The following is a 22,219-nucleotide window of genomic DNA, read 5'->3' as shown; positions in this document are numbered from 1 at the left end:
GGATTCGAACTGATGACCTTCTGCATGAAAGGTAAACGCCTTACCTTCATGCTATCTCTCCGGCCCCTTCTTTTCTTTTCTTTTCTTTTCTTTTCTTTTCTTTTCTTTTCTTTTCTTTTCTTTTCTTTTCTTTTTTCCCCACACCCAGGAGTGCTCAGGGGTTACTCCTGGCTTTGTGCTTAGGGATCACTCCTGGTGGTGCTTGCGGGGGGACCATATGGGATGCTGGAGATCAAACCTGGGTCAGCTGCATATAAGGCAAATGCTCTTCCCCACTGTGCTATCACTCCAGTCCAAAAGTTTTTTTTCTTTATTTTGTTTTGGGGACACACCATGAGGCGCTCAAGGGTTACTCCTGGCTCTGCACTCAGAGATTACCCCTGGCAGGCTTGAGGGACCATATGAGATGCCCAGGATCAAACCCCATTTGGCTGCATACAAGGCAAATGCCAGAGTTGCTGTGCTATTGCTCTGGCCTTTTTCTTTTTCTTTTTTTTTTTTTTTTTTTGGTTTTTGGGTCACACCTGGTGATGCTCAGGGGTTATTCCTGGCTTTGCATACAGAAATCGCTACTGGCAGGCTTGAGGGGGCCTGGTAGGATGCCAGGGATTGAACCCTGGTTGATGCTGGGTTGGCCATGCGCAAGGCAAATGCTCTACCTGCTCATACTATCTTGCCACGGGCCCTCAGTTGTTTTTTTGTTTTGTTTTGTTTTGTTTTTTGTTTTTTTTGGGCTACACCCGGCAGTGCTCAGGGGTTATTTCTGGCTCTGCTCAGAAAATGCTCCTGGTAGGCATGATGGACCGTATGGGATGCCGAGATTCGAACCACTGTCCTTCCTGATTGGCTATGTGCAAGGGAAATGCTCTACTGCTGTGCTATCTCTTCGGCCTCCAGTGTGGTTTTTGTTTTTGTTTGTTTGTTTTTGCTCTAGCTTCTCCTTGTTTTGTTACTAATTTTCTCTATCCAGAAAGTTAAAATTATTAGATCTGGAGATATATAATTGACTTATCCCAGCAAGAAATTTTCAGATGGACTTGAAAAACCTGTCTAGACAATTAGCTGTAGAGAGGAAAACATAGGTGGGTCTCATACTTCAGCACATCAGACATGGATTAAAGGGTTAAATGTCATATTCAAAGCTGTAATTAGGCTCGACAGAACTGTATATTAACTTTTAAGTGGGTGAGGAAAGACTTTTTAAACATAAAAGCTATGAGAAAAAACACTCAGGCAAGGATTTGATTTTTCAGTATAAAAATGAAAATTGCATGTCAGAACACATTTATCAAAATTAAAAGGCAAGCAAAAAAATTAGCAGAGTATTTTTTTTTATTAATTTTTTTATTTTGAATTATGAGAACAAAGATGCAAAGAAAGAGGACAAGGTAAAGTTACAGTGGAAGGACAATCACCCATAACATAATTCTCAGAAGAAGTCCCCTTGCTGATATCTTTTTTTTTTTTTTTTTTTTTTGGTTTTTGGGCCACACCCATTTGACGCTCAGGGGTTACTCCTGGCTATGCGCTCAGAAGTCGCTCCTGGCTTGGGGGACCATATGGGACGCCGGGGGATCGAACCGCAGTCTGTCCTAGGCTAGCGCAGGCAAGGCAGGCACCTTACCTCTAGCGCCACCGCCCGGCCCCCCTTGCTGATATCTTAACTTTGAACTTTCAGCCAAAGAACATTAAGATAAATAAAATAGAATCCATGTACAATTACTTTGTCCCTCAAGTCCCCAGATTGTAGTACATTATAATATTTCTTAATAGCACACAAGGCAATCTAAAGCCATAAAACTTATGTAACTCCTTAAACATTAGAGGCATAGTATTTTTTACATTTCCATGTACATGCATATTAGCTTAAGTTAACCTCAAATTTTAAGTGGGTGCATTTAACTTCAAATTTTAAGTGGGTGCATTTTAAGGATTAGAGTCAAAGGAGCACAGTAAAAACGGTGTTAGAGTGGCAATTGTTGTTTGCATAGGCCCACCAAAATATGAGAGGCATGGAAAGGAATAACCTTGGCCTAAATACAAAGAGATCCTACCCCTGAAGTTTCCTGGCATAAGACCAACTCTAGGCTTCAGGCAAGTTATCGTCTGATCCCAAGACATTGTCTGTAGTGCCAACACACTTTTCACACAGTCTCTGTTGTTGGTATCATGCTTCTGTATTAAAGATTCTGGAATCAAGCAGAGTATTTGTAATGAATGTGACAAAGGGTTAATGCTTTTGCTTTAAAAGTTGTATTTTTGGGGGCCGGGCGGTGGCGCTAAAGGTAAGGTGCCTGCCTTGCCTGCGCTAGCCTGGGACGGACCGCGGTTCGATTCCCCCGGCGTCCCATATGGTCCCCCAAGCCAGGAGCGACTTCTGAGCGCATAGCCAGGAGTAACCCCTGAGCATTACCGGGTGTGGCCCAAAAACCAAAAAAAAAAAAAAAAAAAAAAGTTGTATTTTTGGAGCCAGAGTGGTAGCACAGTGGGAAGGGTGTTTGCCTTGTACGTGGCCAACCAAGGGCATCCCATATGATCCCCTGAGCCTACTGAGCCTACCAGCAGTGATTTCTGAGTGCAGAGCCAGGAATAACCCCTTAGTGCTGCCAGGTGTGGCCTCAAAACGAAAACCAACACCAAAAAATAAAATAATATTTTCAAAGACCAGTTGATGACACAGAGCCTAAATTATTAAATAAGGGCCCGGAGAGATAGCACAGCAGCGTTTGCCTTGCAAGCAGCCAATCCAGGACCAAAGGTGGCTGGTTCGAATCCCGGTGTCCCATATGGTCCCCCGTGCCTGCCAGGAGTTATTTCTGAGCAGACAGCCAGGAGTAACCCCTGAGCACCGCAGGGTGTGGCCCCCAAACAAACAAACAAACAAACAAAAAAATTATTAAATAAAAAGAATAGGAAGTTGGGGCCAGAGTGGTAGCACAGCGGTCAGACCTTTGCCTTGCACGTGGCTGACCCAGGACCGACGCAGGTTCGAACTCCAGCATCCCATATGGTCTCCCAAACCAGTGGTGATTTCTGAGCACAGAGGCAGGAGTAACCCCTGAGTGCCACCAAGTATCCCCCCAAAAAAAACAAACAAAAACAAAAACAAAAAAAAATGAATAGGATGTAAATATACATTGCATTCTCATTTCTTTGGCTTTTTCTTTTTTTAATTATTTTTTTTAATTTTTGGGCCACACCTGGTAATGCTCAGGGGTTACTCCTAGGTGTACACTCAGAAATTGCCCCTTGCAACTTTCGTGGGAGTCCCCCGACCCGCGGGGGTGTGGAGATGAAAGTTGCTAGTTATTAGTGGGTTCACTCGAGCAGAACCGACCTATAAAGAAGAACTAGAGAGATTAGTAAAAGAAGCCTTCAAGACAACACATGCTGTTCAAAAAGGGAAGTTTATTGTTGGGGGATCAGCTTTTAAGGGCTGAAACACGTCAGGGGTGTTACAAATTTTACACCAATCACAGTTACAAGCATTCATTAGCATAAATTGGGGCAGGTAGTAGGGAGGGGCAGAGGTAGACCTGAGCACGTTTTACTAAAAGGCATAAGATTCAAACAAAGTTTTTAATAATGTTTGCTAACACAAAGGCAAACTATATTTTTCTTTCTGGCTAGATATATTGGGCTGCTCTGAATTACTTTATTTTTGTCTATTTCCTTTGTTCTCAAGGCATGGGCTTTTTGGTCACGTGGGTGACCAGATTAGGAATTACTGAGGTGTCCTATGTCCCAGGTTTCATCAGCTAGGCTCCCCACAGCCCCTGGCTTGGGGAACCATATGGGATGCTGGGGGATTGAACCTCGGTCCATCCTGGGTCAGCCGCGAGCGAGGCAAATGCCCCTCTTTTGCTTTTTGTTTTTGGCCCATACCCAGTGGTGCTCAGGCTTACTCCTGGCTCTGTATTCAGGGACCACATGAGCTGCCTGGTTGGTCGTGAGCAATGCAAGCACTCTATCCACTGTAGTGTTGTTCCAACTCTTCTAATTTTGATCAAAATATAAATATTTGGACTGAAGAGATATTACAGGCCTTAAGAGGCTTACCTTGTTTGTAGGCTGATCCTTATTTAATCCACAACCCTATTATGATCCCTGAGTATGCCAGGAGTAAAGTCTAAACACTATTGTGTATGTCCCAAACTCTCCCCCAAACAAAATAAATAAAATACTGGGGCTGGGGAAATAGCTCATTGTGGTAAAACACATGCTCAAGCCCCTGAGTTTGATCACTGATACTATATCACACTCATACACACACGCCATCACCACTGAGCATATCCCTGGTGACCCCTCGCACCTTCAGTCCTGATCACCTTTAGATCACAGTGCTGACATGCCTAGATTGCTGGGCAGAGGTCACCCTTACACCTGTGCTTGTAACCTCTGTGAAAAATAAAATTACATACTCTATTTTTTTTCTTTTTGGTTTTTGAGCCACACCTGGTGGTGTTCAGGAGTTACTCCTGGCTCTTTGCTCAGAAATTACTCATGGCAGGCTCGGGGGACCATATGGGATGCCGGGAATCAAACCAGGTCCCTCTTGGTTAGCCATGTGCAAGGCAAACTCCCTACCACTATGCTATTGCTCCTGCCTCTAAAATTAAATATTCTAGTTTTTTATATGTATTTTACATACATCCATGTGTGTGTGTGTGTGTGTGTGTGTGTGTGTGTGTGTGTGTGTGTGTGTGTGTGTGTGTGTGTATGTGTGTCCTGTATGTTACCCCAAACCACCAGGAGTAATTCCTGGTATAGTCCCCACTGAAAAGTCAGGTGACACTGTGTAGTGTACACTAATGTGGATTTATTTATTGACCTTTTTTTTTTTTTTTGGTCTTTGGGTCTCACCCGGCAGTGCTCAGGGATTCCTCCTGGCTCTACGCTCAGAAATTGCTCCTGGCAGGCTCGGGGGACTATATAGGATGTCGGGATTTGAACCACCGTACTTCTGCATGCGAGGCAAACGCCTTACCTCCATGCTCTCTCTCCAGCCCCTTGACTTTTTTTTAAATTTTGTTGTTTTGGGCCATAAATGGCAGTGCTCAGTGGTTTCCTTCTGGCTCTGCTAAGAATGTGGAGCTGAGAATTGTACCAACCTGTATGTAATTTGTCTTAACTCTTATTTTCTCTCCTGCCCTGGCTTTTATTTTTTAACTAAGGTAATACTGTGTTTAGATGTTTACAGCTTTTCTGGTCACCTGGCCATACCCAACATCAAATCACTAAATCCTTTTACTGAAGTTGTCACTTTCCAATTTCAGGCTTTGTTGTTAAAGAATGATGAAACTAAAGCCCTCACACCAGCTTCTTTGCAGAAAGAATTGAATAACTTGCTGAAATTCAATCCTGATTTTGCTGAAGCGGTGAGTCTTTTCCCAGAATTGGAAAGAAAGTATCTTGGCTACTTGAGGACGGGTATTGAGTGGCCAATGCAAATTACGTTTGACCTATTGGCCCAAGTTCTTGGAAAGAAATTATGTTGCTGGCAAGTCAGCTTCTTAGCCTGAGCTTGCCAATCTTTGCTCCCTATTCACACCCCCCATCCGGCCAGTAGGGATCACTTTTGTCACCAATATTCTCTCATTCATATCACTGATGTTGTGAATCATGGGTTGCGGATGGTAGAGCAGACTGATTTTAGTTTTAGGCCATACATAGCAGTGCTCACAGTGACTCTAGTGATAGATGCTTGGGAGTCACTCCTGGTGCTTGAGGAACCATTTGGTGCTATGGACTGAACTGAGGCCTCCAGCATGCAGAGCTAGAGCGGCTCCTCTTCTAAGCTGCATTCCATGTATGTGCTCCTGGTCACTGAGCTTCTTTGACCTAAGTTGCTTTTGTTTTTGTTTTGGGCCACACTGGGCAGTGTTCCAGTCTTCTCCTTGTTCTGTGCTCAGGGGTCATACCTTGACCAAGGAGTGCAAGGAAATGAACCTCAGGCCTCTTTTTTTGGGGGGTGGGGTCACATCCAGCAGCACTCAGGGGTTACTCCTGGCTCAGAAATTGCTCCTGGCAGACCCAGGGGACCATATGGGATGCCGGGAATCGAAACACCGACCTTCTGCATGCAAGGCAAATGCCTTACCTCCATGCTATCTCTCTGACCTCAGAACCCAGGCCTCTTGCATGCAAAGCCTGTATACAGCCTGATACAGTTCTGTCATCAGTGTGGAATAGATTTATTTTATATTTTTTTTATTATTTTGGTTTATTATTATTTGGCAATCTATAGCCTCAGACCTATTGAACTTGTATTTAATCCCTGTGGGGGGGGAGGGGGGAAATAGCTAAACTAAGGCAATCTTGTTAGAAGAGTGAAGGATACATTCTGTGGTATTTGCACACAGTTTTTTCTGCATTAGTTTTTTTCAAAAAGGAGGATATTAAAATCATGTTGATTATTTCTCATTTTAGCATTATCTCAGCTACTTAAACAACCTTCGAGTCCAAGATGTTTTCAGTTCCACACACAGTCTCCTTCATTATTTTGACCGCCTGATTCTCACTGGAGCGGAAAGTAAGAGTAATGGGGAAGAAGGCTACGGGCGGAGCCTGAGATATGCGGCCTTGAATCTGGCTGCCCTGCACTGCCGCTTCGGCCACTAGTAAGTTGATGGGTTTTTGTCTATGCAGAAATTGAAGCCAGTGGGGCGGAGCAATAGCACAGTGGGTAGGGCATTTGACTTGCATGCAGCTGACCCAGCTTCCATCCCTGGAATCTCTTATGGTTCTGAGAGCCTGCCAGGAGTAGTTTCTTTCTTTTTTTTTTTTTTTTTTTTTTTTGGTTTTTTGGGCCACACCCGGTAACGCTCAGGGGTTACTCCTGGCTATGTGCTCAGAAGTTGCTCCTGGCTTGGGGGACCATATGGGACACCAGGGGATCGAACCGCGGTCCGTCCAAGGCTAGCGCAGGCAAGGCAGGCACCTTACCTTTAGCGCCAACACAGGGCCCAGTAGTTTCTTTCTTTGCTTCTTTCTTCCTTTGTTTCTTTGTTTCTTTCTTTCTTTTTTTTTTTTTTGTTTTTTTTGTTTTTGTTTTTGGGCCACACCCGTTGGTGCTCAGGGGTTACTCCTGGCTGTCTGCTCAGAAATAGCTCCTGGCAGGCACGGGGGACCATATGGGACACCGGGATTCGAACCAACCACCTTTGGTCCTGGATCGGCTGCTTGCAAGGCAAACGCCGCTGTGCTATCTCTCCAGGCCCTTCTTTTTTTCTTTATTTTAATATATAAAATCTTTATTTAAACACCATGATTACACGCATGATTGTAGTTGGGTTTCACTCATAAACAGAACACACCCCCCCCTTTGCCAGTGCAACATTCCCAACACCGATGTCCCCCTCTTTCCAACCCTTGCCTGTATTTGAGACAGGCATTCTACTTTTCTTACTCATTAAGATTGTCATGATAGTTGTTAGTGTAGTTATTTCCTTAACTGCACCACTACTCTTTGTCGTGAGCTTCATTTTGTGAGCCAGTCCTTCTGGCCCTCATCTCTATTTTCTCTGGGGATTATTACAATAATGCCCTTAATTTTTCTTTTTTTTTTGGTTTTTGGGGCACACCCGGTGATGCTCAGGGGTTACTCCTGGCTGTCTGCTCAGAAATAGCTCCTGGCAGGCACGGGGGACCATATGGGACACCGGGATTCGAACCAACCACCTTTGGTCCTGGATCGGCTGCTTGCAAGGCAAACACCGCTGTGCTATCTCTTCGGACCCTTAATTTTTCTTAAAACCCATAGATCAGTGAGACTATTCTGTGTCTATCTCTCTCCCTCTGACTTATTTCACTCAGCATAATAGATTCCATGTACATCCACGCATAGGAAAATTTCATGACTTCATCTCTCCTGATGGCTGCATAATATTTCATTGTATATGATGTACCACAGTTTCTTTAGCCATTCTTCTTTTGAAGGGCATCTTGATTGTTTCCAGAATCTGGCTATTGTAAATAGTGCTGCAATGAATATAGGTATGGGAAAGGGATTTTTGAATCGTATTTTTGTGTTCTTTTTTTTTTTTTTGGTTTTTGGTTTTTGGGCCACACCCGGTAACGCTCAGGAGTTACTCCTGGCTATGCACTCAGAAGTTCTCCTGGCTTGGGGGACCATATGGGACGCCGGGGGATCGAACCGCGGTCTGTCCAAGGCTAGCGCAGGCAAGGCAGGCACCTTACCTCTAGCGCCACCGCCTGGCCCCATTTTTGTGTTCTTTGGGTATATCCCTAGGAGGGGTATGCTGGATCATATGGGAGCTCCATGTCCAGTTTTTTTTTTTTTTTTTTTTTTTTTTTTTGTGTTTTTTGGGTCACACCCGGCGGTGCTCAGGGGTTACTCCTGGCTCCATGCTCAGAAATTGCTCCTGGCAGGCACGGGGGACCATATGGGACGCCGGGATTCGAACTGATGACCTTCTGCATGAAAGGCAAACGCCTTACCTCCATGCTATCTCTCTGGCCCCATGTCCAGTTTTTTGAGGAATCTCCATATTGTTTTTCTTTTTTTGTCGTTTTGCTTTTGGTTTTTTTTTTTTTTTTTTGTCAAACCCGGCAGCGCACAGGGGTTACTCCTGGCTCTACGCTCAGAAATTGCTCCTGGCAGGCTCAGGGGATCATATGGGATGCCAGAATTCAAACCACTGACCTTCTGCATGCAAGGCAAATGCCTTACCTCTATGCTGTCTCTCCGGCCCCATCCATATTGTTTTTCTTTTTTTTGGTTTTTGGGCCACACCCATTTGATGCTCAGGGGTTACTCCTGGCTATGTGCTCAGAAATCGCCCCTGGCTTGGGGGGACCATATGGGACGCCGGGGGATCGAACCGTGGTCCTGATCCTTGGCTAGCGCTTGCAAGGCAGACACCTTACCTCCAGCGCCACCTACCCGGCCCCTCATATTGTTTTTCATAAAGACTGGACTAGTCGGCATTCCCACCAGCAATGAATGAGAGTTCCTTTCTCTCCACATCCCCGCCAGCAGTGATTGTTCTTGTTTGTGATGTTTGTCAGTCTCTGTGTTGTGAGATGGTACCGCATTGTTTTTTTGATTTGCATCTCCCTGATGATTGATTGTGATGTGGACCATTTTTTCATGTGTGTCTTGACCATTTGTATTTCTTCTTTGAGGAAGTGTCTGTTCATTTCTTCTCACCATTTTTTGATGGGGTTAGATTTTTTTTGTTAAATTCTGTTAGTACCTTGTATATTTTGGATATTAGCCCCTTATCTGATGGATATTGGGTGAATATTTCTCCCATTATGTGGGTGGCTTTTGAAACCTAGACACTATTTCCTTTGAGATGCAGAAGCTTCTCAGTTTAATATAGTCCTATCTGTTTATCTCTGCTTCCGTTTGTTTGGAGAGTGCTATTTCCCTTTTGAAGATGCCTTTTAGTCTCAATATCATGAAATATTTTACCTACGTGTTGTTCTATATACCTTATGATTTCAGGACTGATATCAAGGTCTTTAATTCATTTGGATTTGACCTTCGTGAATAGTGTTAGATGGGGGTCTGAGTTAGCTTTTTTGCAAGTGGTTTTTTTGCAGTTGTTCCAATGCTACTTGTTGAAGAGGCTTTCCTTGCTCCATTTTGGATGTCTTGCCCCTTTATCAAAGATGAGTTGATTGTATGCCTGGGGAACATTCTCTGAATACTCAAGTCTATTCCTCAGAGGATCTGTCTTTATTCTAATACCATGCTGTTTTGATAACTTTTGCTTTGTAATATCATTTAAAATTAGGGAAAGTAATGCCTCCCATATTCCTTTTCCCAAGGATTTAGTTATTCATGGGTGTTTATTGTTCTAAATGAATTTCAGGTGTGTTTGATCCACTTCTTTGAAGAATGTCCTGGGTATCTTTAGAGGGATTGTATTAAATCTGTACAATGCTTTGAGGAGTATTAATTTTTTTTGGGGGGGGGGTCACACCTGGCATTGCTCAGGGGTTACTCCTGGCTCCAGGCTCAGAAATCGCTCCTGGCAGGCACAGGGGACCATATGGGATGCCGGGATTTGAACCACCGTCCTTCTGCATGAAAGGCAAATGCCTTACCTCCATGCTATCTCTCTGGCCCCGAGTATTAATTTTTTAATGATATTAATCTTGCCAATCCATGAGCAGGGTATGTGTCTCCTTTTCCTAGTTCTTCTCTTATTTTTTGAAGCAGGTTTTTGTAGTTTTCTTTGTATAGTTCCTTGACCTCTTTAGTTAAGTTGACTCTATTTTAGTTTTTTTGGCACTAATGTGAATGAGATTGGGTTTTATTTTTGTTTGTTTTTTGTTTTTGTTTGTTTTTTGGGTTATATCGGTAGCACTCAGGGGTTACTCCTGGCTCTACACTCAGAAATCGCTCCTGGCAGGCTCAGAGGACCATATGGGATGCCAGGATTCAAACCACTGTCCTGCATGCAAGGCAAATGCCCTACCTCCATGCCATCTCTCCGACCCTGGGATTGTTTTTTAATGTTCTCTATCATTATTAGTGTATAAGAAGGCCATTGACTTTTTTTTTTTTTTGGTTATTGGGTCACACTCGGCGGTGCTCAGGGGTTACTCCTGGCTGTCTGCTCAGAAATAGCTCCTGGCAGGCATGGGGGACCATATGGGACACCGGGATTCGAACCAACCACCTTTGGTCCTGGATCGGCTGCTTGCAAGGCAAACACCGCTGTGCTATCTCTCTGGGCCCAGGCCATTGACTTTTGCGTGTTAATTTTTAACCTGCTACTTTGCTATAGGGATCTATTGTTTCTAGGAGCTTCTGGCAGTCTTTAGGGTTTTCTGAATACAGTATCATGTCATCTGCAAACAGTGAGAGCTTAACTTCTTCCTTTTCTATCTGGATACCCTTGATATCTTTTTCTTGCCTAATTGCTAGGCAGTACTTCCAGTACTAGGTTGAGTAGGAGTTGTGAGAGAGAGCAGCCTTATCTTGTACTAGATTTTAGAGGAAAGGCTTTTAGTTTATCTCCATTGAGAATATTTGCCATTGGCTTGTAGTAGATGGCCTTGACTATATTGAGAAAAGTTCTTTTTATTCCCATCTTGGTGAGGGTTTTTTTTTCTTTTTTAATCAAGAATGGGTGTTGGACCTTATTGAATGCTTTTCTCTGCATCTATTGATATAATCATATGATTTTTCTTTTTTTTTTTTTTTTTTTTTTGGTTTTTGGGTCATACCCAGCAGTACTCAGGAGTTATTCCTGGCTCTACACTCAGAAATCACTCCTGGCAGGCTCGGGGGATCATATGGGATGCTGGGATTTGAACCACCGTCCTGCATGCAAGGCAAACACTCTACTTCCTTACTATCTCTCTGGCCCCTGATTTTTCTTTTTCTTTTTGTTGATATGGTGTATTATGTTGAATGATTTACAGATGTTAAACCATCCTTGCATTCCTGGGATGAAATATACTTGGTTGTAGTGAATGACCTTCTTGATGAGGCATTGGATCCTATTTGCCAGGATTTTGTTGAGGATCTTTGCATCTGTGTTCATCAGGGATAGTGGTCTGTAATTTTCTTTTTTGGCAGCATCTCTGTCTGGTTTTGGTATCAAAGTGATTATCTAAACAGCTCCATAACTATTGAGGAAATGAAAATGGTAATCAAAAGTCTTCCCCAAAACAAAAGCCCAGGCCCAGATGGGCTCACTAATAAATTCTTTATGTTTTTGGTTTTTGGGTCACCCCGACAGCACTCAGGGGCTACTCCTGGCTCTATGCTCAAAAATTGCCCCCCCCCACCCCCCGGGCAGGCTCGGGGGACCATATGGATAGCTGGGATTCGAGCCACGGCCCTTCTGCATGCAAGGCAAATGCCCTACCGCTGTGCTATCTCTCCAGCTCCTAATGAATTCTAACAAACATTTCAAGAGGAACTACTATCAATCCTTTTCAGGATCTTTCATAAAATTGAAGAAACAGGAACACTTCCAAATAGTTTTTATGAAGGAGTAGTTTCTGAGCACAGAGCCAGGAGCACCACCAAGTGTGGCTCAAAAAACAGGGCCGGAGAGATAGCATGGAGGGAAGGTGTTTGCCTTGCATGCAGAAGGACGAATTCCGGTAAACCATATGGTCCCCCGAGCCTGCCAGGAGTGACCCTAACTGCTGCCAGGTGTGACTGAAAAACCAAAAAAAACACCAACCCCCCCAAAAAAAAACAAAAACAAAGAAATAGAAGCCAGTAATCCTCAAGTGTTAATTGAAATACATTTTTTAGTATTTGTTTTTGGGTGAGTCACACCTGCTATCACTCAGGAGTTACTCCTGGCTCTGCACTCGGAAATCGCTCCTGGTAGACTTGGGGGACCATATGGGATGCTGGGATTTGAACCACTGTCTGTCGTGGATCAGCTGTGTGCAAGGCAAACACCCTACCACTGTGCTATCTCTCCGGCCCCTAGTATGTTTTCTAAAAAAAAAAAAAGGTTGAAGAGATGAAGAGAGACATGAAGAGATACAATCCACCCAGTGGGGTTGGGGCTATAGCACAGTATGGAGAGAGGGAGGGAGGGAGGAGAGAGACAGGTGAGCAGACAGATAGACAACCACTAAAGCATAAAAGAGCCTAAGAGTGAGTCTGGACTTACCATTTTCACAGAGGAAAGTTTTTTTTTGTTTGTTTTTTAGGTCACACCCAGCAGCACTCAGGGGTTACTCCTGGCTCCACGCTCAGAAATTGCTCCTGGCAGGCCCAGGGGACCATATGGGATACCGGGATTTGAACCAATGACCCTCTGCATGAAAGGCAAACGCCTTACCTATCTCTCCAGCCCCCAGAGGAAAGTTTTTGGCTCAGGACAAGTTATTGGATGATTGGACACCTCCTTGGATAATCTGCCCCCTAGTGTCATAATTGCACATTACTGTATTCTTTTTGGGCCCTTTCCTGAATTAATTTTAAGAACAATGGCCATTAGATTACAAAGCAATTAATTGGATCAATAGAGCAGAGACTCCCACAGGGATTTTTTTTTATATGATAAATGGATATAAAAGCTATTTTTGGGGCCCGGAGAGATAGCACAGCGGCGTTTGCCTTGCAAGCAGCCAATCCAGGACCTAAGGTGGTTGGTTCGAATCCCGGTGTCCCTATGGTCCCCCGTGCCTGCCAGGAGCTATTTCTGAGCAGACAGCCAGGAGTAACCCCTGAGCACCGCCGGGTGTGGCCCCCCCCCCAAAAAAAAGAAGCTATTTTTGTTGTTGTTGTTGTTTTTGTTTTGTTTATGGACCAACACAGCTATGTCTTGTTTACTCTTGGCTTTATGCTCAGGGATTACTCTGGGTAATATTTCGGGAACCATATTGGATATTGGGGATTATTGGGTCAGTTTCTTTTTATTTTTTTGGATTTTGAGTTTACCCGGAGGCTCTCAAGTGTTACTCCTGGTTCTGTGCTTAGAAATTACTCCTGGCATGGGTCCAGAGTGATAGCATAGCCTCCAGGGGTGATTTCTGAGCTCAGAGCCAGGAATAACCGGTAACCCCTAAGCACCATCGGGTATGGACCAAAAAACCAACCAAACAAACAAAAAAGATATGACTCCTGGGGCTGATGTGATAGCACAGTGGTAGGGCGTTTGCTTTGCATGCGGATGACTTGGGATGGATCCAAGTTTGATCCCAGGCATCCCAAATGGTTCCCTTATTCTGGCAGGAGCAATTTCTGAATGCAGAGCCAGGAGTACCCTTCGAGTGCTGCAAGGTGTGGCCCAAATCCAGTCCCCCAATCTAATTAATTAAAAAATTAAGATATTTCTCCTGGCAGACTCAGAACCATTTGGGATGCTGGGGATCGAACCGGGTTGGCTGCATGCAAGGCAAACACCCTACATGCTGTGCTATTGCTCCGGCCCCTCTGGGTCGGTTCCATGTAAAACGAGTGCACTGTCTACTGTTCTATCACTTTGGCTATAAGAGCTATTTTAAGTATTTTAAGGAAGTTGGACAATTTTTTTTTCTTTTGATGGGGGAAGGACTGGACCATAGCCAGCAGTGCCCAAGCAGGGACCATGCAGTGGCAGAGACTTAGCAGGACATACAGACGCCCTACCAGCTGTACTATCTCTCTGACCCTTAAACATGTTATTTAGATTTTGTCATTGGTTAGTCAATAAATTTAAATCAATTTAAATTTAATAAATCCGACATCCCATATTAAATTTACTACATTTAAATATTAAAATTTAAACTTTTAGTATTGGGGCTGGAGCAATGGTTCAGTGGGTAAGGTGGGTTACCTGCATGTGGACAACCCGGGTTCAATTGGCATTCCAGAGAGTACCCTGAGCGTGCCAGCAGTAATTTCTGAGTGCAGAGCCAGGAGTAACCCCTGAGCACCACTGGGCTGGGTGTGATCAAACAAGAAGGAAAAAAAAGAAAAAAGAAAACTCAGCTGATATTTATTGAGAGCTGTGTATTAAGAAATACTTGCTGCCCTTCAAGCTTATGTTGGTGGTGTATCTCAGTACAAAAGCAATCTGAGTTATGTAAATAGGTAAATATATCTGGTTTCTTTTTTGTTTTTTGTTTTTTGGGCCACACCATTTGATGCTCAGGGGTTACTCCTGGCTAAGCGCTTAGAAATTGCCCCTGGCTTGGGGGGACCATATGGGACGCCGGGGGATCTTGATCTTTCCTTGGCTAGCGCTTGCAAGGCAGACACCTTACCTCTAGTGCCACCTCGCCGGCCCCTATATCTGGTTTCTTTATTTTAAAAAGTAGCTCTGGAGGGACAGCTCAGCACTTTCCAATTGAAAGTAAGTTTGGGAGTCTATTGCTCCTGTTGAAAGAAAATTTTTTTTTTTTTTTTTGGTTTTTGGGCCACACCCGTTTGACGCTCAGGGGTTACTCCTGGCTATGTGCTCAGAAATCGCCCCTGGCTTGGGGGGACCATATGGGATGCTGGGGGATTGAACCGCGGTCCATCCTATGCTAGCGCTTGCAAGGCAGACACCTTACCTCCAGCGCCACCTACCCGGCCCCGAAAGAAAATTTCTTATGTAAAAGTTCCCCCAAATAAGGAATACCCAAAGAAATTTGGATTCTGATAGATTCTTAGTGACCTTGGTTTTGTAGAAGTGTTCTGTTTTAGGCCACATTAGCAGTCGGGCTGCACGGTGCTCAGGGGTCCACAGGGTCTTCTGCAAGTGAAGCTTGTGTTTCTGCCTTCTGTGCTGTCTCCCAGGCCCCGTTTATAGAACTTTTTTGTGTGTGTGTGTGTGTGGTTTTTGGGTCACACCCAGCAGTGCTCAGGGATTATTCCTGGCTCCAGGCTCAGAAATTGCTCCTGGCAGGCACGGGGGACCATATGGGACGCTGGGATTCGAACCGATGACCTCCTGCATGAAAGGCCAATGCTTTACCTCCATGCTCTCTCTCCGGCCCCCATTTGTAGAACTTTTGCCCAACGTTTAGAATGTCACTTTACAGTTTATAAATGAGCTAGAGAAAGATGGCCAGAGTGCTAGCACAGCAGTAGGGTGTTTGCCTTGCATGCAGCTGACCCAGGACAGGCCTGCGTTCGATCCCCGACATCCCATATGGTTCCCCGAGCCTGCCAGGAGAGATTTCTGAGCTCAGAACTAGGACTAACCCTTAAGTGCTTGAGTGTAGCCCAAAAATAAAATCAAACCAAACCAAACCAAACAAAAAACCACAAACAAACAAACCAAAAAACTAGAGAAAGGAAATTCACCCAGATGAAACTAATAGAAGGTGCTGTATTTAAATGCTGCAGAGTGGGGCACAGAGAGCATTTCCCTCTTTTTTTTTTTTGGTTTTGGTTTTGGTTTTTGGAGCATACCTGGCAGCGTTCAGGGGTTACTCCTGGCTCTGCACTCAGAATTTGGGGCAGGCTTGGGGGACCGTATGGGATGCTGGGAATTGAAACCCGTATCCATCTTGGTCAACCGCTTGCAAGGAAAAATGCCTTCCCACTGTGCTATTTCTCTGGCCCATTTTTTTGTTTTTGTTTTTTTTGGGTCACACCTGGTGTCACTCAGAAATCACTCCTGGCAGGCATGGGGAACCATATAGGATGCTGGATTTGAACCACCATCTGTCCTGAATCGGCTGCATGCCAGGCAAATGCCTTACCGCTGTGCTATCACTCCAGCCTCCTGTTTGTTTGCTTTTAAAGAGCATTTCTGTAGGTGTCCACAAAAGGGAAGAAGAGAAGGCCCAGACACCAAGAAGACTTTGCTTAATTTTCACAGGATTAGAGAGGCTGAGGGATACATCGCAGTTGGAGATGCTCAGAAAAAAGACCTCAGAAGGGGAAGTCTTTAAATTCTTAAAACTGGTTTAGAAATGGGCCAGAGAGATAGCACAGCAGTAGGGCATTTGCCTTGCAAGCAGCCAATCTAGGACGGATGGTGGTTTGAATCCCAGCATCCCATATGGTTCCCCGTGCCTGAGCACAGAGCCAAGAGTAACCCCTAAACACCGCCGGGTGTGACCCCAGAACAAACACAAACAAAAATAACTGGCTTAGGAAAAATGATAAAAGCATCTACTTCCATTCATAGTGTAAAAAAAGTGCAAATCATAGAGACACTTTGCAGTGCAAGTAAAATGCGGTTTCCCTTTTGGCCCTTCTCAGTATAGACAAAAACATCAAGATCAAGATTAGTCACTCTTTTGGGCCCCTTTTTGTAGAGGGATGTAAGCTGTGTCCCTGCTGTGATTGTTCCCCGATTCTGGTAGAGGGCCGAGCTCAGAAGACAATACTACTGTGTCACAAATGAGACATGGCGCACGTGACTTTCTGTTAGCTGCTGTGTGTGTGCGCGTTGCTGTCTGTAAGATAGTGATGTCCTCTCTGTGATCAGTCAGCAGGCAGAGCTCGCATTGCAGGAGGCCATTCGGATCGCTCAGGAGTCCAACGATCACGTGTGTCTACAGCACTGCTTGGTGAGTCGTTCTGTCAGGAGTTGGGGTGTTTGTCAGGTGTCTCTCTCAGTGACAAGAAATCAGTTACTTGTGTGAATTCAGGAAAGTCCATCCTTATTTATTTATTTATTTATTTATTTATTTATTTATTTGGGGTGTTTGTCAGGTGTCTCTCTCAGTGACAAGAGATCAGTTACTTGGGGCTGGAGAGATAGCACAGTGGCGTTTGCCTTACAAGCAGCTGTCCCAGGACCAAAGGTGGTTGGTTCAAATCCTGCCGTCCCATATGGTCCCCCGTGCCTGCCAGGCAATTCCTGAGCAGATAGCCAGGAGTAACCCCTGAGCATCGCCGGGTGTGGCCCCAAAACAAAAAACAAACAAACAAACAAACAAGAAATCAGTTACTTATATGAATTCAGGAAAGTCCACCCTTATTCATTCATTCATTTATTTATTTGGTTTTTGGGTCACACCTGATGGTGCTCAGTGGTTATTCCTGGCTCTGAGCTCAGAAATTGCTCCTGGCTGGCTCAGGGGACCATATGGGATGCTGGGATTCGAACCACCGTCTGTCCTGGATTGGCTGTGTTCAAGGCAAACGCCCTACTGCTGCGCTATCTCTCCCTCCATATTTATTTCTTTTTCTTGATTCCTTTTTTTTTTTTTTTTTTTTTGGTTTTTGGGCCGCATCCGGCGGTGCTCAGGGGTTACTCCTGGCTGTCTGCTCAGAAATAGCTCCTGGCAGGCACGGGGGACCATATGGGACACTGGGATTTGAACCAACCACCTTTGGTTCTGGCTGCTTGCAAGGCAAACGCTGCTGTGCTATCTCTCTGGGCCCTAAAAAAATCTTTTTTTTTTTTTTTTTTGGTTTTTGGGCCACACCTGGCAGTGCTCAGGGGTTACTCCTGGCTGTCTGCTCAGAAATAGCTCCTGGCAGGCACGGGGGACACCGGGATTCGAACCAACCACCTTTGGTCCTGGATCGGCTGCTTGCAAGGCAAACGCCGCTGTGCTATCTCTCCGGGCCGATTAAAAATTTTTTTTAATATCACTGAGCAACCCAAGTGATGTCTAGGGGTTACTCCTGGCTCTGTGCTCAGGAACTACTCTTAGTGTTGCGCTGGCAATCATTTGGATGCCAAGGGTTGAACCTGGATTAAGATATGTGCAAGGTGGGTGCACTATCTCTCCATCTTCTGTTCAGATTTATTACAGAAGATGGAAAAGTATATTGGGAAGTAGAAGAGAACGAAACTCCTTAATAAAGGACTAAAATGTGGGGGAAAAAAAAAGGACTAAGATGTGGAAGCATATATTGAGGCTCTATTTTGTCCATTCAACACTGGTATTTCAATAGAACATAGCCATGGATGTGGTTCTGATGTATTCTGGGGATTTCTCTTCCCAGAGCTGGCTCTATGTGCTGGGACAGAAGAGATCTGATAGCTACGTCCTGCTCGAGCACTCTGTGAAGAAAGCAGTCCATTTTGGGTTACCGGTAAGACTCATCTTTCTATGTGATGGTTCAAATAGGCGGCATTGTGTTATACTTAGCTGTTCTCTAGGATTGACTTCCTCCTCCATTCTCTGAGTTCTGCTCAATAGACCTCTGCCCAAACCTTTCCTTTAGTACCATCCCTTTGATTAAATCTTTGAGTTCTTTATTGATCCATGCTTTTACTTCCACATAATCACTTAAACAGGTATTTTTAGAAAAGATTAATTTTTTAAGCAAAGAATGGCATATTCAATGGCCATGGACCAAAGCTGTCTCATTGCTTATTTAAGAATGGCCCTGAAGCAATGAATTGTTCCATACTTGAAAATAGTTGGGGGGGGGGGGGCGGAGAGATAGCTGTTTCTGTTTAACACAGAAACATGATACCAACAACAGAGACTGTATGAAAAGTGTGTTGGCACTACAGACAATGTCTTGGATTGGACGATCTAACTTGCCTGGAGCCTAGAGTTGGTCTTATGCCAGGAAACTTCAGGGGTAGGATCTCTTTGTATTTAGGCCAAGGTTATTCCTTTCCATGCCTCTCATATTTTGGTGGGCCTATGCAAACAACAATTGCCACTCTAACACCGATTTTACTGTGCTCACTTAAAATTTGAGGTTAACTTAAGCTAATATGCATGTACATGGAAATGTAAAAAATACTATGCCTCTAATGTTTAAGGAGTTGCGTAAGTTTTATGGCTTTAGATTGCTTTGTGTGCTGTTAAGAAATATTATAATGTGTTACAATCTGGGGACTTGAGGGACAAAGTAATTGTTAAGATAACAGCAAGGGGACTTCTGAGAATTATGTTATGGGTGATTGTCCTTCCACTTGTCCTCTTTCTTTGCATCTTTGTTCTCATAATTAAAAATTAAAAAAAAAAAGAAAAGAAAATAGTTGGGGGGGGGCGGAGAGATAGCATGGAGGCAGGACATTTGCCTTGCATGCAGAAGGATGGTGGTTCGATCCCAGCATCCCATATGGTCCTCTGAGCCTGCCAAGAGTGATTTCTGAGCTTAGAGCCAGGAGTAACCCCTGAGTGCTGCTGGGTGTGATCCAAAAAACAAAAATCAAATATTTGGGGGACTGGAGAGATAGCATGGATGTAGGGCATTTGACTTGCATGCAGAAGAACAGGGATTTTGAATCCTGCCATCCCATATGGTCCCCTGAGCCTGCCAGGAGCAATTTCTGAGCACAGAGCCAGGAGTAACCCGAGCACTGCCGGGAGTGGTACAAAACAAAACAAAACAAACAAAAAATTATTCCAGCACCACAGCTAGCACAGTCAGCTCCCTTGACTGTGTCCCAGTGGACCCCACCCCCCACCCCCCAGTGATGTGTTTCCTATTAAAGACCAGGTCTCAATTTCTTTTTCTTTGGGTTTTTGAGTCACACCTGATGCTGCTCAGGAGTTATTCCTGGCTGTCACTCAGAAGTTGCTCTGGGAAGGCTCAGGGGACCATACGGGATGCCAGGATTTGCCAGAATTTGAACCGGGGATCTGTTGTATGTTGGCCGCCTGTAAGGCAAACGCCTTACCGCTGTGCTATTACTTCGGTCCCCAGGTCTTAATTTCTGCTGCCTTTGAAAATTTGTTGTTTCTTACTATATCACTTTGTGTCCCATATATGAGGGAGATCATTTATATTTGTCCTTCTCTTTCTGACTTCACTCAGCATGGTACTCTCCCAAATCTACCCATCACATACTTTTTTGCAGTGGGTCATACTGGGGAATGCACAGCTTTTACTCCTGACTATGCACTCAGTGGTCACTCCTTCCAGATTTGAGGAACTCTACAGGGTGCTAGGAATTGAACATGGGTCAGCCTTGTGCAAAGCAGACGACCTTTGTACTATACTCCTTGTACTATAGCTTTGGCCCCTATATATTTAATTTTTTGTTGTTTTTTTGGGTCACACCCAGTGATGTTCAGGGTTACTCCTGGTTCTGTACTCGGGGATCACTCTTGGAGATGTTATGGGTAACATATGGGATCCCAGGAATTGAACTCAGGTCAGCTGTGTGCAATGCAAACACCCTCCCCACTGTACTATTGCACCAGCCCCACTTCTTTTTTTGTTTGTTTGTTTTTGAGTCACACTCGGCTGTGCTCAGGGGTTACTCCTGGCTGTCTGCTCAGAAATAGCTTCTGGCAGGCACGGGGGACCATATGGGACACCGGATTCGAACCAACCACCTTTGGTCCTGAATCAGCTGCTTGCAAGGCAAACACCGCTGTGCTATCTCTCCAGGCTCTCCAGCCCCACTTCTAGTAATTTTTTATTTTATTCTTTGGTTTTTGGGTCACACCCAGTGACGCTCAGGGGTTACTCTTGACTCTGCTCATGGGTTACTCTTGACTCTGTGCTCAGAAATTGATCTCTCTCTGGCCTCCTTCCAGTAATTTTTTTTGGGTGGGACACACCCAGTGATGCTCAGGGATTCCTTCTGCCTATGTGCTCAGAAATTGCTCCTGGCTTGGGGGACCATATGTTACACTGGGGGGTTGAACGGCAATGCAGACAACTTACTGCTCTGCACCACCACTCTGGCCCCCATCCAGTAATTCTTTATGGTGGATTTGCTACCCATTTCACAGCTTTGGCTGAGCCCCTGGCTGAGCCAGTGTGCTTTTAAGAGAAAACTCTGTCTCTCCTCTGGATCGTTCTGATTTCTTACTCCCTTAGTTATCAGGGGGGCAGGGCAGACTGTGGGCAATGCACCCTTAACTGAGAAGTAGCCTCACTTTCCATAGAATGACACCAGCTCTGTTTTTAGTACCTGGCCTCCCTGGGGATCCAGTCCCTAGTTCAGCGAAGGGCTTTCGCCGGGAAGACCGCGCACAAGCTCATGGACGCGCTCAAGGACGCTGACCTCCTGCACTGGAAGCACAGCCTCTCGGAGCTCATTGACATCAGCATCGCACAGAAAACTGCCATCTGGCGACTCTACGGGCGCAGGTGGGTCTGTGGCGGCTGCCAGGGCCATGGGGTGCAGCAGCTAGCTGGTTGTGTGAAGATGCAGAAAGAAGGGTCCTGCACCTCTGGGAGGTTTTGTGCAGGGGATTCAAGAAAATGCTTTAGAGTTAAAAATGTTTTGAGGGTTTTTTTTTTGTTTTGTTTTGTTTCATATTTTTTGGGCTACACCCAGTGGCGCTCAGGGGTTACTTCTGGCTCTGCTCTGAAGTCGTTCCTGGCAGGCTCAGGGGACCATTTGGGATGCTGGGGATTGAACCTGGATCCATTCCAGGTTATCTGCATGCAAGGGAAATGCCCTACTGCTGTGCTATCGAACTAGTCCCTTGAGGGTATTTTGAGGGTTTTTGAGAGTGGGAGATAGTACAGCAGGCAATGTGTTTACCTTGTATTCGCCCATTTTGGGTTTAATTCCTGGCACCCCATAAGGTCTCCTGAACCTCTTCAAGGGTGGTCCCTGGGTGCAGGGGCTGGAGTACTGTAAGCAATCCCTGAGCACTGCAGGGTGTGCCCCTAAACAAAAAATTCTGTATTTTACATGGACTAGCAAGATTGCTCATTCACTTCTCCCAGCTGCTCTGTCAGGTCCTGTTGGTGCCCGAGAGCACAATAGATTTGACCTGCAGCAGAGCTGGGACTCTCTTGAGAGGGAACCTCAGTTCCTGTTTTCATAGGGCAGGTTTTCCTCTTAACCTGGCTGTGTTCTCTGGCTTCAGCCAAAGGTTTGCTTTTTCTTTGGGCTCTGGTTTGCTTGTAAGCAGACTTTTGAATGTGATATTTAATGTTAGATGTCTGCCCCCTAGGCCC

At 44.9% G+C, this 22,219-nt stretch overlaps 1 protein-coding gene across 2 annotated transcripts in view; it reads left to right on the top strand.

Moving 5' to 3' along the window:
- Positions 1–22,219, top strand: part of ANAPC5 (anaphase promoting complex subunit 5) — an 82,041-nt gene that overhangs the window by 18,509 nt on the left and 41,313 nt on the right. For both annotated transcript variants that reach the window (XM_049788785.1, XM_049788784.1), the window contains exons 6-10: positions 5,277–5,378; positions 6,430–6,620; positions 16,863–16,944; positions 18,335–18,424; positions 21,216–21,397. In XM_049788785.1, the coding sequence (XP_049644742.1) occupies positions 5,277–5,378; positions 6,430–6,620; positions 16,863–16,944; positions 18,335–18,424; positions 21,216–21,397 (647 nt within the window). The remainder of the gene's footprint in view (positions 1–5,276; positions 5,379–6,429; positions 6,621–16,862; positions 16,945–18,334; positions 18,425–21,215; positions 21,398–22,219) is intronic.

This window comes from Suncus etruscus, chromosome 15, assembly GCF_024139225.1.
Source record: "Suncus etruscus isolate mSunEtr1 chromosome 15, mSunEtr1.pri.cur, whole genome shotgun sequence".
NCBI classification, from domain to species: domain Eukaryota; kingdom Metazoa; phylum Chordata; class Mammalia; order Eulipotyphla; family Soricidae; genus Suncus; species Suncus etruscus.
Note: the sequence above shows the minus strand (reverse complement) of the source record. Positions and strands in the feature narration are given on the sequence as shown.